Source organism: Schistocerca americana, chromosome 2, assembly GCF_021461395.2.
Source record: "Schistocerca americana isolate TAMUIC-IGC-003095 chromosome 2, iqSchAmer2.1, whole genome shotgun sequence".
NCBI classification, from domain to species: Eukaryota; Metazoa; Arthropoda; class Insecta; order Orthoptera; family Acrididae; genus Schistocerca; species Schistocerca americana.
In genome coordinates, this window is record NC_060120.1 from 467,893,717 (window position 1) to 467,908,354 (window position 14,638).

At 39.3% G+C, this 14,638-nt stretch overlaps 1 protein-coding gene across 1 annotated transcript in view; it reads right to left on the reverse strand.

The window, feature by feature from the left end:
- Positions 1 to 14,638, reverse strand: part of LOC124595407 (probable enoyl-CoA hydratase, mitochondrial) — a 70,527-nt gene that overhangs the window by 36,919 nt on the left and 18,970 nt on the right. Inside the window, exons 3-4 of the mRNA XM_047134136.1 lie at positions 8,949 to 9,073; positions 4,517 to 4,721 (exon numbers count right to left, since the gene is read on the reverse strand). Coding sequence (XP_046990092.1) covers positions 4,517 to 4,721; positions 8,949 to 9,073 — 330 coding nt within the window. The remainder of the gene's footprint in view (positions 1 to 4,516; positions 4,722 to 8,948; positions 9,074 to 14,638) is intronic.

Sequence of the window (14,638 nt, forward strand, 5' to 3'; positions counted from 1 at the left end):
TCCGTTGAATGATCACGTGACTTGTGCCAGGTTAGGCAAAGGGGCCTGAAGGACAGGTCATGCCACAGAATGATTGTTTACCATGTATGGGAATGAAACCACATCCACAAACATTGGTTCATAATCTGACTGCAGGGAGGGGAGATCTGACACTTAAGCAGTGGACCAGAGGAGCATTCTTCTCCTCCTCCTCCTCCTCCTCCTCCTCCTCCTTTATAACCTTTGTTGAGCAATGTTTGTTGAAGGAGCTATCCGCATTGTGCAAGAGGACAGATTAAAGAGCTGACAGCCATGGGACACACAGGCCGTGGGTCCTTCAGCCAATGTTTGGTGTCAGATCTCCAATCTGGGGGTTTCCCAGGAGAGGGATGCTGAGAGGAAGCCTTGTCACCAGTAGACACCAAAGGAGGAGAAAGCTTCTCCAGCTGGGCATGGGGGAAAAATGTGGAAAGGCTCCAAAGAATATACCATGGGAGAGATTTGGTTTGGGGAAGGTAGAGGTGTGTGTGTGTGGGGGGGGGGGGGGGGGGGGGCGACCAATGGTTGTGATAACATAATTAATCGTCATGTCCACAGAATGTAGGGGTTCATATTTCTTCCATGCCTCAGTATATGACAGGTGCTAAATATATTTGTATTTCTGGATCTTCTGTTCTTTCTTGAAAACTGGGCAAACTGTCAGATGTTCTGCATAGCTGACACACAAGGATGTTCACAAAAGCTACCTTTAAAGTAATGCTCATCCACAGTTGATGGATTTTGGGTCCATCATGCAGCAGGATGACATATGCCTAGAGCATAAACATCTGAAGTACCCAACAGGCAGTGGAACAAATGGTTTCACATCAAATCTGTGCAGCATGACCTTAACTTTCTCTGAGAGGTCATTTCCTTTGAAGGCTAAGATATAGGCACCTGTATCCATATGATTATCTTCAAACCTTTTATCTTCACAACTGATAATATGCATGGCTTGCTGCTAGAGATTAGTTTGGAGCTCCTCATCTCTTTGGAGCATAAAATCTCTGAGGGAGATGATTCCTTGGACCATGTTACGAGTTCTGTGTCACCTAGACAATTGCATGCCCAAAGAGCTGTAGATTGGGCACCACAGGAAGTTTTAATTAACAACAACCCATTTCACATTTTCCCCGAGAGACTCCACTTCCCAAAATTTGTCTTCAATGTATTGGACAATAAGTAATGGTTTTGTTGTTGTATAAGTATCTTCACCAGTTTGAGTACATACCATATATTGGGTCAAACTTTTAGCTCCCAGATATCTGGCTTGTCCCTCCCTCTTCCCACAGTGCAGCCATGGGAGGTGACATCATGGGTCGCATCTCTCTGTATGGTCTTTCCCACCTGAAGAGATTGCTGGGGCCTTGCAGCCACCAGCAGGAGTTAGTTTAATGCATTTCATGTGCAAATCTTCTACCATGGTACCACCCATGCCCCGAGTCCCCTGCCCCACCCATAATCACCACAAACTCCTCGACTTGCATGGAGAATTGCCAGCTCAGGCACCAAGAGTGTGATCCCAGCGTGGTTAGGAGGTACCACCACAGTGCCGGTACTTGAGTCCTCCCCCCCCCCCCCCCCCCCCTTTCCCACACACACAACAGAATGGCTACTGTACTAGATTTTGGGTGCAAAGATAGAAAGGCATAAAATGAGGAATATATGCCATGCTGGGTGAGCTTACTTCTGTAAAATTCAAAAAAGGAATTCCAAGTCAAACCCAAGGGAATCAAATAGTTAAAAATTAAAAGTTGCAGAATGCCAGAAGGGAAGAAAATGAGTGTCCAAAATCACAAACCAGATCCAATCACAATTGGTGAGAGTAAAAATAAATAGTAGAATGAAAAATACAAATAAAATAATTCTGCAACATACAGAAAATAAAAATAAAATATTGTATGGTACTTCTGTGTAAATTATGATCAAATTTTGGAATTGGCTTCTTTCAAAAATCTTGTATTGTTTATTTAACTGACTGAGTTAGAAAAGTAATCACATCCGCTTTTTTTTTTCCTTTTCTTCCAAATTATGTTCACTGGGGAATAACTGATGTCTATATCTGTATGCATCATTTGATTTAACAGGAGGTCATGTACCTTTGACATAAGTGCTCATTAGAAGGATACCGAGTCACAGAAGGGGCTGTTCCGTACACACAAGCATATAGTGGACCTGTTCCAATGAAAAAGAAGAAACTAGATGATGATAGAATATTCTACAATACATAACTAATGAGCAGTAACCACCGTTAACAGCATCTTCCAGTGGCCAGTGAATGGTGGACAACATAAGGATGAAGCATATGCACCATAGTCTGCTTTGCTGTCTTCTGCTTGTGGCTGTATTCTGGGTACATTATGAATAAACCTGTATGCTAACATACTCTTATGTTAATAATGGATATGAATAATATGAATGTGCATAACACAATTCTACCACTGCAGCGGAACAATAGCTGTCTCCAACATCACCAGGTTTGAAAAGCGGTTATCTCCAGTACATTCAAACTCCATTACTGACCACAGTTGAAAAATCCTCACCCAAAAATACAGGGTTCTTTTATATTTGCAGATTAAACTACTGTTGCCAAGGTCAACATTTTTATGTAGTTAAATAGATTGATGTATGGGTTGTTTTATGTTTAAAGGTGAAGCTTTGGCTATTGAGGTCACATGCATATTTATTTTGAAGAATTCTAAAGGGTAGATCAGGCAAATTATACTCGCACTTGAACATACTCGAGATTTCCTGATACACTATAGCACTCGATACAGTATCTACCATGCTCAAACAGTCCCATGACATTTGACTCTCAGGGTGCTAGCGCAAGGGTTACACAAGAAAGTATGAACTAACCACCACTACAGTCTATTGCTTTGCTTAAAATTTGATTATTTTGTGAAACAGGAACAGCATTAAATTATAGCATCTTATAAACTCTTGCTTTATGTGAACAGGTTTGCAATAAAAGTTCTCATACCTATATGGATACTGTAAACAAACATGTCTGGTGCTTTCAAGTAAAGGTAATACTGAAAGTAGAAAACATTGTCCTCCAAAAACCAGCACTTGATTCTGAATGCAATTCAGTATTTTATTTGGTTATGAGAAACTGTAATGATTTACCAATTGGGTTGTAAATGAAAAATTCAGTCACTGTTTATATATTAGAATACTGGGTAAAAACATTACCACCTTTTGATCAGCTTTAGAATGAGATGGTGACATTCAGATGAAGCAGAAAGAAAATTAATCCAAATGAAATAAAACATATAAAACTGACTGTAACTGCTGTCACAAGAACAAATTATAATAACAAGACAGGTTGTGGCATAGTACTAACAGACGTCAGTAGATCACGGGACAAGCGAAAGTTTGAGAATTGTACAGAACCATCATTGTGGTATTTTTTTATGTATTAGTTGCTGCTGTTACATATGACCTGCACTGTAGAAGATATTGCAGTCTGTGTTTCACAATTGCACAAGCACAGCACTACGGAAGGGCGGTAGGTGCAGGGAGTGGAGTAATGAGCGGGCAGTAAATTTTGTTGTGCTGCCAACCAAGAGAATCTATACCATGTAATTTGGATTTTTACGAACATCTACCGTGTCAGAATCGACTTTTAAAATCGTACAAATACATAACAACAGTATACATTTCTGCAGGAGATGGTAAAAGTCCAGACAGGGGCCAATTATGTGCTTAATGTGTTTCCTGCGTCAATGTTGCCGACACTGTAAGCTATTGTGGGAACAAAAGGGGGCATGTCAGCTGCTGGTTCCATGAAGCCAAAGAGACAGCACCAGGCTGATGGAGGGGAGGAAAAAAAACCTGTGTTCTCAGGTTCCACTGTAACCACAATCACAGAAATCACAACATATTCTGAAGGAAGAGCCAAATATTTGTGACAATGAACATATTTCTTACAACTCTGCTACTACAATGTCAGTGATTACAAATAGTGATACCCCAGATAACAGGTTTAGTAAAGAAAAAAAGGTAATGAAGATAAAAATTACTGTAAACCATTTCTTTTCGTTTATTTTATTTCACCTCTTATTATCAAAATGTATGCAATCAATAAATGGCCTCAGTTTAGAATAGGTATAATGCTTATGTTTTGGGCAGGTACTTCATATCAATAAAATGATTTGTAATTTTGATTAGTTAGAATATGTTAAACAAAGATTTTTCTCAAGGAGTTTCTTAACGGGGGGAGGGGGGGGGGGGGGGGGGGGAGTGCAGTTGTCTTACACATGGGTAAATACAGTATGTTGTAATCTTATGTTCTTATGTGCTGTTTCACCACAGGGCCAATTGCTATATGGCAACTCTATGACATTATGCTTAAAACTGTTTTGTCTCCTGAAAGATTTACTTTCTGCAATATGATCCCTTTTCCAATTCACCAATCTACTAAACTCATTCATTCGGGATAATGTACTTCAGCCATGTTTCTGTCTATTCCACTACTTTAAAATTATATACTGACCCATTTTTTCAGCCTCTTGGGCAGTGACTTGGTTCCCGGTAAGACATATTTCCATTGCCTTTGATTTTCCAACCATTCGTGGAAGTCTTTGAGTACCACCAGCACCAGGAATAGTTCCAATAGCTATTTCAGGCTGCCCAAATTTTGCTTTCTCGCCAGCGTATATGATGTCACACATCATGGCAAGTTCACAGCCACCTCCCAACTAAAATATAAAAGTAACTTTCAATTGTAAAATTCAATTCAATTTACTTGATTGGTACATGTAATTAAGTCAAATTTACTTGCCAAAGAATTCTCTCCATAAATACCCAAATAATTTTAAGGAAAATTGAATTTCAAATATTAAAATGAAATTTCTGAATAAAACAAAGAAAATATTGTGATAATAGAACTTTTATGATGTTTACTCTAATATTTCAAAAGTTCAATTATTGTGGAGCACAAGTGGGTCTTAAATTTAACCAGTCAGCAATCATGTCTGCTATAACCTTGGCTCTTCTGATGCAATATGCTACTCTCTTTCCCAGTTGAAACACAGAATGCTTTTTATTTACAAAGCCGAAGATTGCACCAGCTCTTATAATGATATTTAGTGATTTCATTCCCAACAAATTATTAGGGCCTGGGCTAATAAGCTAATTTAGTATGCTGTGAGCTGCATGTCACTATACAAAAGGTGTAAAAATATATACTATGACTATTTCTAAAGAGAAAGACTTTTTCCATGCATACCATAATATTCATGTAGCAAAAAAAGAAAATCAGACAACAGAACCTATTTGTAATCTGAAAGGGATCTACTAGTATTTACAGTTTTCCCCTGCACCACCTCTATCTTTGCCACTGAATCTCACTAAAATTCAGAACTTTTCAGTGGTTAAGTTGCAATAAGCCTTTACATCTCTAACAGCCAATAATTCATACTAAATAATGGAGTTAAAAAAGATAAAAGAATGAATACGTGTATGTTATTTTCTCACACATTGGTTTTTGTTGACGCTTTACTACCACCATTTTCTGCATTTTTCTTGGTCTTCCCCTTTTATATAACAGTGCCAGTAATTGTAACCCAAGAACAGACACTATTTTTTCTTCTTCTCAATCATGTAACTTCATATAATGCAGAAAAGTACCACATTTTTTCTTCCATGTTAGCATACACCAACAGAACAAGAACAATGTAAACTTATCCTCATACATTAAGTACCCTATATTGGAGACAGTGGCCGAATAACTAAAGACCATGGCAACTTTTTGGCATTTTAGGGCTGCCCTCCACAACAATATCTACCAAAAACTAAAAATACTATGAAAGGATAAGATTGCTACTCACCATGTGGGAATGACATCAAGTCACAAACAGGCACAACAAAAAGACTTCTATACATTTATGCTTTTCGCCAAAAGGCCTGCTTCAGAAGTAGAAAAACACACACACACACACACACACACACACACACACACACACAAACGATTACTGTCTCTAGCTGCTGTGGCCTGGACTGCAGACAGCAATTGCCCCCGATGGAAACAGCTGTTTGGCATGGGTGGTGACAAGGATGGGGAGCTGGATGAGGAAGGAGAGGGGTAGTAGGGTATTGGTGAGGGAAGTGTTGGGTGCTTATGACAGTGAGCAGGGACAGATAGGACTGCTCAGTGCAATCAGGAAGTTTGGGGGGGGGGGGGGGTAAAAGAGTGAAAAGGGGAGAGAAATACAGAAGGCGAAGAATACTAGTGGGTGTATTAGCAGAATAGAAGGCTGTGTAATGCTGGAATGGGAATAGGGAAGGGGACAGGAAGGTGAAGGATAGATAATAGTGAAGATTGGGCCAGTGGGGTTACAGAGACGTAGAATGTGTTGTAGGGAGAGTTCCCACCTGCGCAATTCAAAAACATTAGTGTTAGTAGGAAGGATCCAGATGGTGCAGGTTTTAAAGCAGTCACTGACGTGAACACACTGTATTGTGCAGCATATTCAGCAATGAAAGTATCCCGACACTTATGCCCTGCTACAACCATCAACCTTTCATTTGCCTGTTACATTTCCAGGGGATGTTTATGCTTTGATGGCCCTTGGCTGTTAAGATTTGCTTTAGGCTGTACAACTGTTGCACAATGGTAAAGTAAGCTATTACAGGATCCAAATAGATAGAATTTTTTCTCATTTCATGTTACATGAAGGGCTTCTCAATTTCATGAACAATGTTACACGCATGTAGTGCAACCAGTCACAATGTCTAAAGAGCATTGATTGCAGAAAATACACATTATCTATACAACAACATAATATTAAAAAAAAAAAAAAAAAAAAAGTCTGCTAATGGTTATTAACAATCTAGCATTTCTAACAGTCCTTGTGCATGTATCTGTGTACTGTTAAGTGGTAGTCCATTCTTACGTAGATACTACACTCCTGGAAATGGAAAAAAGAACACATTGACACCGGTGTGTCAGACCCACCATACTTGCTCCGGACACTGCGAGAGAGCTGTAGAAGCAACGATCACACGCACGGCACAGCGGACACACCAGGAACCGCGGTGTTGGCCGTCGAATGGCGCTAGCTGCGCAGCATTTGTGCACCGCCGCCGTCAGTGTCAGCCAGTTTGCCGTGGCATACGGAGCTCCATCGCAGTCTTTAACACTGGTAGCATGCCGCGACAGCGTGGACGTGAACCGTATGTGCAGTTGACGGACTTTGAGCGAGGGCGTATAGTGGGCATGCGGGAGGCCGGGTGGACGTACCGCCGAATTGCTAAACACGTGGGGCGTGAGGTTTCCACAGTACATCGATGTTGTCGCCAGTGGTCGGCGGAAGGTGCACGTGCCCGTCGACCTGGGACCGGACCGCAGCGACGCACGGATGCACGCCAAGACCGTAGGATCCTACGCAGTGCCGTAGGGGACCGCACCGCCACTTCCCAGCAAATTAGGGACACTGTTGCTCCTGGGGTATCGGCGAGGACCATTCGCAACCGTCTCCATGAAGCTGGGCTACGGTCCCGCACACCGTTAGGCCGTCTTCCGCTCACGCCCCAACATCGTGCAGCCCGCCTCCAGTGGTGTCGCGACAGGCGTGAATGGAGGGACGAATGGAGACGTGTCGTCTTCAGCGATGAGAGTCGCTTCTGCCTTGGTGCCAATGATGGTCGTATGCTTGTTTGGCGCCGTGCAGGTGAGCGCCACAATCAGGACTGCATACGACCGAGGCACACTGGGCCAACACCCGGCATCATGGTGTGGGGAGCGATCTCCTACACTGGCCATACACCACTGGTGATCGTCGAGGGGACACTGAATAGTGCACGGTACATCCAAACCGTCATCGAACCCATCGTTCTACCATTCCTAGACCGGCAAGGGAACTTGCTGTTCCAACAGGACAATGCACGTCCGCATGTATCCTGTGCCACCCAACGTGCTCTAGAAGGTGTAAGTCAACTACCCTGGCCAGCAAGATCTCCGGATCTGTCCCCCATTGAGCATGTTTGGGACTGGATGAAGCGTCGTCTCACGCGGTCACGCGGTCTGCACGTCCAGCACGAACGCTGGTCCAACTGAGGCGCCAGGTGGAAATGGCATGGCAAGCCGTTCCACAGGACTACATCCAGCATCTCTACGATCGTCTCCATGGGAGAATAGCAGCCTGCATTGCTGCGAAAGGTGGATATACACTGTACTAGTGTTGACATTGTGCATGCTCTGTTGCCTGTGCCTATGTGCCTGTGGTTCTGTCAGTGTGATCATGTGATATATCTGACCCCAGGAATGTGTCAATAAAGTTTCCCCTTCCTGGGACAATGAATTCACGGTGTTCTTATTTCTATTTCCAGGAGTGTATTTGACAAGTTACATGTCTCCATTTACTGAAGGGTCATCACCTTTTTCTTGGTGCTAGACATGTGATTACACTCAAATGTTATAAGACAGTTCTTTTCAACAAATTCTCATTGCCCTTGGTATGAATAAAATAAATCATATGGGATAAATATCTACAACATATGCAACATAAGCAAGCATATATGACCACTTTCAGCTTAACAGCTTCTACTTTGCTTCAGGAGCAGTACCATGAAGTGGCACATGAGCCATGTTAAGTAAGCCTGTATCACAATTTAAAGGGCTACTCAAGTCAACTTACACTCGCATGGAAAAATTACCTCTTTTCATATTTGTATGCTTGTGTCTTACCTAAGGTTAGAATTTATGTTTTTTCAAACAACACATGAAGATTATCATATCTTTACAATAAAACCGTTCTCCAATTATTAAAATGTTCTTTCTTTAATGTACAATTTCTGTTGGTATGCACATGATTAGAGAGCCATTAGACATCAGGTGGCATGAACAATATTCAGCTAGTGAATCATGCAGAAAGGGAAACAGAATTGCAGCATAAACAAATAAATGAAAAAGAAGATACACTTACCGCATATCCATGCACTGCGGCAATCACAGGTTTTTTACAGTGAGACACCCTAGTCCAGTGACCCAAGAAGTTGCCCCTCACTGTATCGGAATATGTGTAATCCTTCATTTCCTTAATATCAGCACCTATACAATACAGAAAAATTTACAACGTTTTATGATTCAAACAATATTAAATCATTTGATGATTAACAATCACACAGCAAAAATGTGCAAGGATGGGTTGATAAATCTGGTAAATTTCTACAGAACAGTTGTATTTTTGTTAAGCAACATGTCTGTTAGTAAGGGTGAATGTTTTTTCTTAAACTTCATAACAAATGCAATGTACACTTATTTGTTAAATTGTAGGTTTCACATTTTTGTAAGAATGATAGATGAGCAGCTTCCAGTGCTAAAACATTGTTATTTGAGAAAGTGAGCTCCACCCCAAATTCAAACTGAGTTGACCAAAGTTCAAGGGGTACTTTGCACCAGAATATCTTTTTTTGACTACGAGTAGATTGACATGTTATGGAAGCATGGTGGACAAGGGTCATTTGAACCTACAATGGTGGTCACCGGCTTTTGTGCTGTGTGACTTCATATGCAACCACGTGTGTTGTGCTCTTCACAGTCTGAAGACTGGTTTGATGCTGTTCTCCATGCACCTCTGTCATGCACAAACCCCTTCATCTCTGAGCAACACACTTTTTACCTCCACACTTCTCTCCAACACTAAGTTGGTGATCCCTTCAAGTCTCAGAATGTGTCCCAACAATTGATCCCTTCTTCTAGTCAGGTAGTGCCACAAATTTTTCACCCGAATTATATTCGGTACTCTCTTCAATAGTCACGGGATTGACACATCTAATTTTCAGTATTCTTCTGATCTAAACTGTTTTATCATCTCTGTTTCACTTCCATACATAGCTACACATACAAATACTTTCAGAAAATATTTCCTCACACTTAGATCTATGTTCAATGTTAACAAATTTCTCTTCTTTAGAAATGCTTTTCTTGCCATTGCCAGTCTACATTTTATATCATCTCTACTTTGGCATCGTCCACTAGTTTACTGCCAGAATGACAAAACTCATCTACTACTTTAGATGTCTCACTTCCTAATTTAATTCCCTCAGCTTCGCCTGATTTAATTTGACTACATTCCATTATCCTTGGTTTGCTTTTGTTGATTTTCATCTTGTAGTCTCTTTCCAAGACACTGTCCATTCCATTCATCTGCTCTTCACAGTCCTTTTGCTGTCTGTGACAATTACATCATCGACAAATATCAAAGTTTTTATTTCTTCTCCCTGAACCTTAATTCCTTTTCCAAATTTTTCTTTGGTTTCTTTTAATTCCTGCTTAATATACAGACTGAATAAATCAGGGATACACTACAACCCTGTCTCACTCCCCTCCCTATCACGGCTTCCTTTTCACACCCCTCGATTCTTGTAACTGCCATCTAGTTCCTATACAAGTTGAGAATAGCCTTTCGCTCCCTGTATTTTATCCCAGCTACCCTCAGAATTTCAAAGAGAGTATTCTAGTCAAAGTTGTCAAATGCTTTCTTTAAATTAATATTATAAATGTAGGTTACCTTTGCTTAACTTATCTTCTAAGATATGTTGTAAAATCAGTACTGCCTTGTGTGTTCCTACATTTCTCCAGAATCCAAACTGATATTCCCTGACAACTTCTACCAGTTTTTTTCCATTCCTCTGTAAGGAATTCGTGTTAGTATTTTGCTACTATGACTTATTATACTGACAGTTTGGTAATATTCACATCTTTCACCACCACCTTTCTTTGGAATTGGAATGATTTTAATCTTCTTGAAGTCTGAGGGTATCTCAACTGTCTCACACATCTTGCACACAATATGCAAGAGTTTTGACATTGTAGACTCTCCCAAAACTATCAGAAGGTCTGATGAAATGTCATCTACTCCTGGGGTCTCGTTTTGACTTAGGTCTTTCAGTGTTCTGTCAAATTCTTCTCACAGTATCATGTCTCTCATGTCATCTTGATTATGTCCTCTTCCATTTCTGTAATATTGCCTGAAAGTTCATCTCCCTTTTATAAGCCCTGTATATACTCCATCCACCTTTCAGCTTGTTGTTCTTTGCTTAGGACTGGTGTTCAACTGAGCTCTTGATATTCAAGTCACTGCTTCTCTTTTCTCTAAAGGCCTCTCAATTTTCCTGTAGGCAGTATTTATCTTTCCCCTAGGATATGTTTCTAAGTCCTTACATTTGAGCTAAAGTCATTCCTGCTAAGCCATTTTCCTCTTACCCTCAATCTCATTTTGGGACATTTGTATTCCCTTTCACTAGCTTCATTTGTTGCATTTTTATATAGTCTTGTTTAATCAATTAATTTCAATATCTCCTGTGTTATCCAAGGATTTCTTCAAGGCCTTATCTTTTTACCTATTTGATCCTCTGCTGCATTCACTGTTTAATCTATTAAAGCTGTCCGTTCACCTTCCACTGTATTTCTTTTTCTTGTTGTGGTCAACTGTTGCCTAATGTTCCCTCAAACTCTCGACAATCTTTGCTTTTTTCAACTTATCCAGGTCCCGTCTCCTTGATTTCCTATCTTTTTGCAACTTCTTTGGTTTTAATTCACAGTTCATAACCAGTAAATTATGGTCTGAGTTCACATCTGGGAAATGTCTTGCAATATAAAACATGTTCCTGAAATCACTGTCTTAACATTGTATAGTCAACCTGAAATTTACCGTCTATCAGGTCACTTCCACATATACAACCTTAAGAACTGTATAACACAATATTTGTTTCGCATCTATATTATTATTATTATTATTATTATTATTATTATCATCATCATCATCATCATCATCATCATCATCATCATCATCATCATCATCATCATCTTTCCTTTCTCAGACCTTAGGTCTGGTTAAAAATGGAAAGTGACGCGGACCTTGATCAAGCGTGACTTCCTTTTAACTGTACGCTATATATGTTATATTGCATTTAGGAACTTTCGGGTGATTGAACATGTATCAATAATTACGGATTTCTGTAGTTGTATATATAAGTTTGGATGTAGCTGTATTGCATTGATGTACTGGTGGATATTGTGTGGTATGACTCCTGTTGTTGATGGTATAATGTCAACTTTATCCTGATGCCACATGTCCTTGACTTCCTCAGCCAGTTGGATGTATTTTTCAATTTTTTCTCCTGTTTTCTTTTGTATATTTGTTGTATTGGGTATGGATATTCCGATTAGTTGTGTTAATTTCTTCTTTTTATTGGTGGGTATGATGTCAGGTTTGTTATGTGGTGTCGTTTTATCTGTTATAATGGTTCTGTTCCAGTATAATTTGTATTCATCATTCTCCAGTACATTTTGTGGTGGATACTTGTGTGTGGGAACGTGTTGTTTTATAAGTTTATGTTGTAAGGCAAGCTGTTGGTGTATTATTTTTGCTACATTGTCATGTCTTCTGGGGTATTCTGTATTTGCTAGTATTGCACATCCGCTTGTGATGTGATCTACTGTTTCTATTTGTTGTTTGCAAAGTCTGCATTTATCTGTTGTGGTATTGGGATCTTTAATAATATGTTTGCTGTAATATCTGGTGTTTATTGTTTGATCCTGTACGGCAATCATGAATCCTTCCGTCTCACTGTATATATTGCATTTTCTTAGCCATGTGTTGGATGCATCTTGATCGATGTGTGGCTGTGTTAGATGATACGGGTGCTTGCCATGTAGTGTTTTCTTTTTCCAATTTACTTTCTTTGGATCTGTTGATGTTATGTGATCTAGAGGGTTGTAGAAGTGGTTATGAAATTGCAGTGGTGTAGCCGATGTATTTATATGCGTGATTGCTTTGTGTATTTTGCTAGTTTCTGCTCGTTCTAGAAAGAATTTTCTTAAATTGTCTACCTGTCCATAATGTAGGTTTTTTTACGTCGATAAATCCCCTTCCTCCTTCCTTTCTGCTTAATTTGAATCTTTCTGTTGCTGAATGTATGTGATGTATTCTATATTTGTGGCATTGTGATCGTGTAAGTGTATTGAGTGCTTCTAGGTCTGTGTTACTCCATTTCACTACTCCAAATGAGTAGGTCAATACTGGTATAGCATAAGTATTTATAGCTTTTGTCTTGTTTCTTGCTGTCAATTCTGTTTTCAGTATTTTTGTTAGTCTTTGTCTATATTTTTCTTTTAGTTCTTCTTTAATATTTGTATTATCTATTCCTATTTTTTGTCTGTATCCTAGATATTTATAGGCATCTGTTTTTTCCATCGCTTCTATGCAGTCGCTGTGGTTATCCAATATGTAATCTTCTGTTTAGTGTGTTTTCCCTTGACTATGCTATTTTTCTTTCATTTGTCTGTTCCAAAAGCCATATTTATACCATTGCTGAATAGTTCTGTTATCTTTAGTAATTGGTTGAGTTGTTTATTTGTTGCTACCAGTAGTTTTAGATCATCAATGTATAGCAAATGTGTGATTTTGTGTGGGTATGTTCCAGTAATATTGTGTCCATAATTCGTATTATTTAGCATGTTGGATAGTGGGTTCAAAGCAAGGCAGAACCAGAAAGTACTTAATGAGTCTCCTTGGTATATTCCACACTTAATCTGTATTGGCTGTGATGTGATATTATTTGAATTTGTTTGGATATTAAGTGTGGTTTTCCAATTTTTCATTACTATGTTTAGGAACTGTATCAATTTAGGATCTACTTTCTATATGTCCAATATTTGTAGTAACCATGAGTGGGGTACACTATCAAAAGCTTTTTGGTAATCAATGTATGTGTAGTGTAGTGACCTTTGTTTAGTTTTAGCTTGATATGTCACCTCTGGATCTATTACCAGTTGCTCTTTACATCCTCGTGATCCTTTGCAACACCCTTTTCGTTCTTCATTTATAATTTTGTTCTGTGTTGTATGTGTTATTAATTTCTGTGTAATGACTGAAGTTAATATTTTGTATATTGTTGGTAGGCATGTTATGGGGTGATATTTAGCTGGGTTTGCTCTGTCTGCTTGATCTTTAGGTTTCAGATAAGTTATTCCATGTGTAAGTGTATCAGGGAATGTGTATGGGTCTGCACTGTAACTGTTAAATAATTTAGTTAGATGTGAATGTGTTGAGGTGAACTTCTTTAGCCAGAAATTTGCTATTTTATCTTTTCCAGGGGCTTTCCAATTGTGAGTAGAATTAATTGCTTGGGTGACTTCATGTTGCAAAATTATCACTTCAGGCATCCGCGGTATCATCTTGTATGTGTCTGTTTCTGCTTGTATCCACCGTGCATGCCTGTTATGTTGTACCAGGTTTGACCATATGTTGCTCCAGAAGTGTTCCATGTCTGTTATGTTTGGTGGATTGTCTATTTTAATGTGTGTGTTATCTATTGTCTGGTAAAATTTCTTTTGGTTTGTGTTGAATGTTTGGTTTAGTTTCCTTCTATTTTCACTTTTTTTTTTTTGTATCTTCTACATCGTTTGGCCAATGATTGTAATTTCTGCTTCTTTTCATCTAATTGCTCTATCGCTTCTTGTTGTGAGATTTTACCCAACCTTTTTCGTTTTTTTTTCTGACATTTCATTTCTTATAAATTGTGCTAATTCTGACTGGAGTATCCTGTTATTTTTTTATTATTCCACGGATCTGATCAGCTAGTCGTTGTTCTGTTAAAAATTTTAATT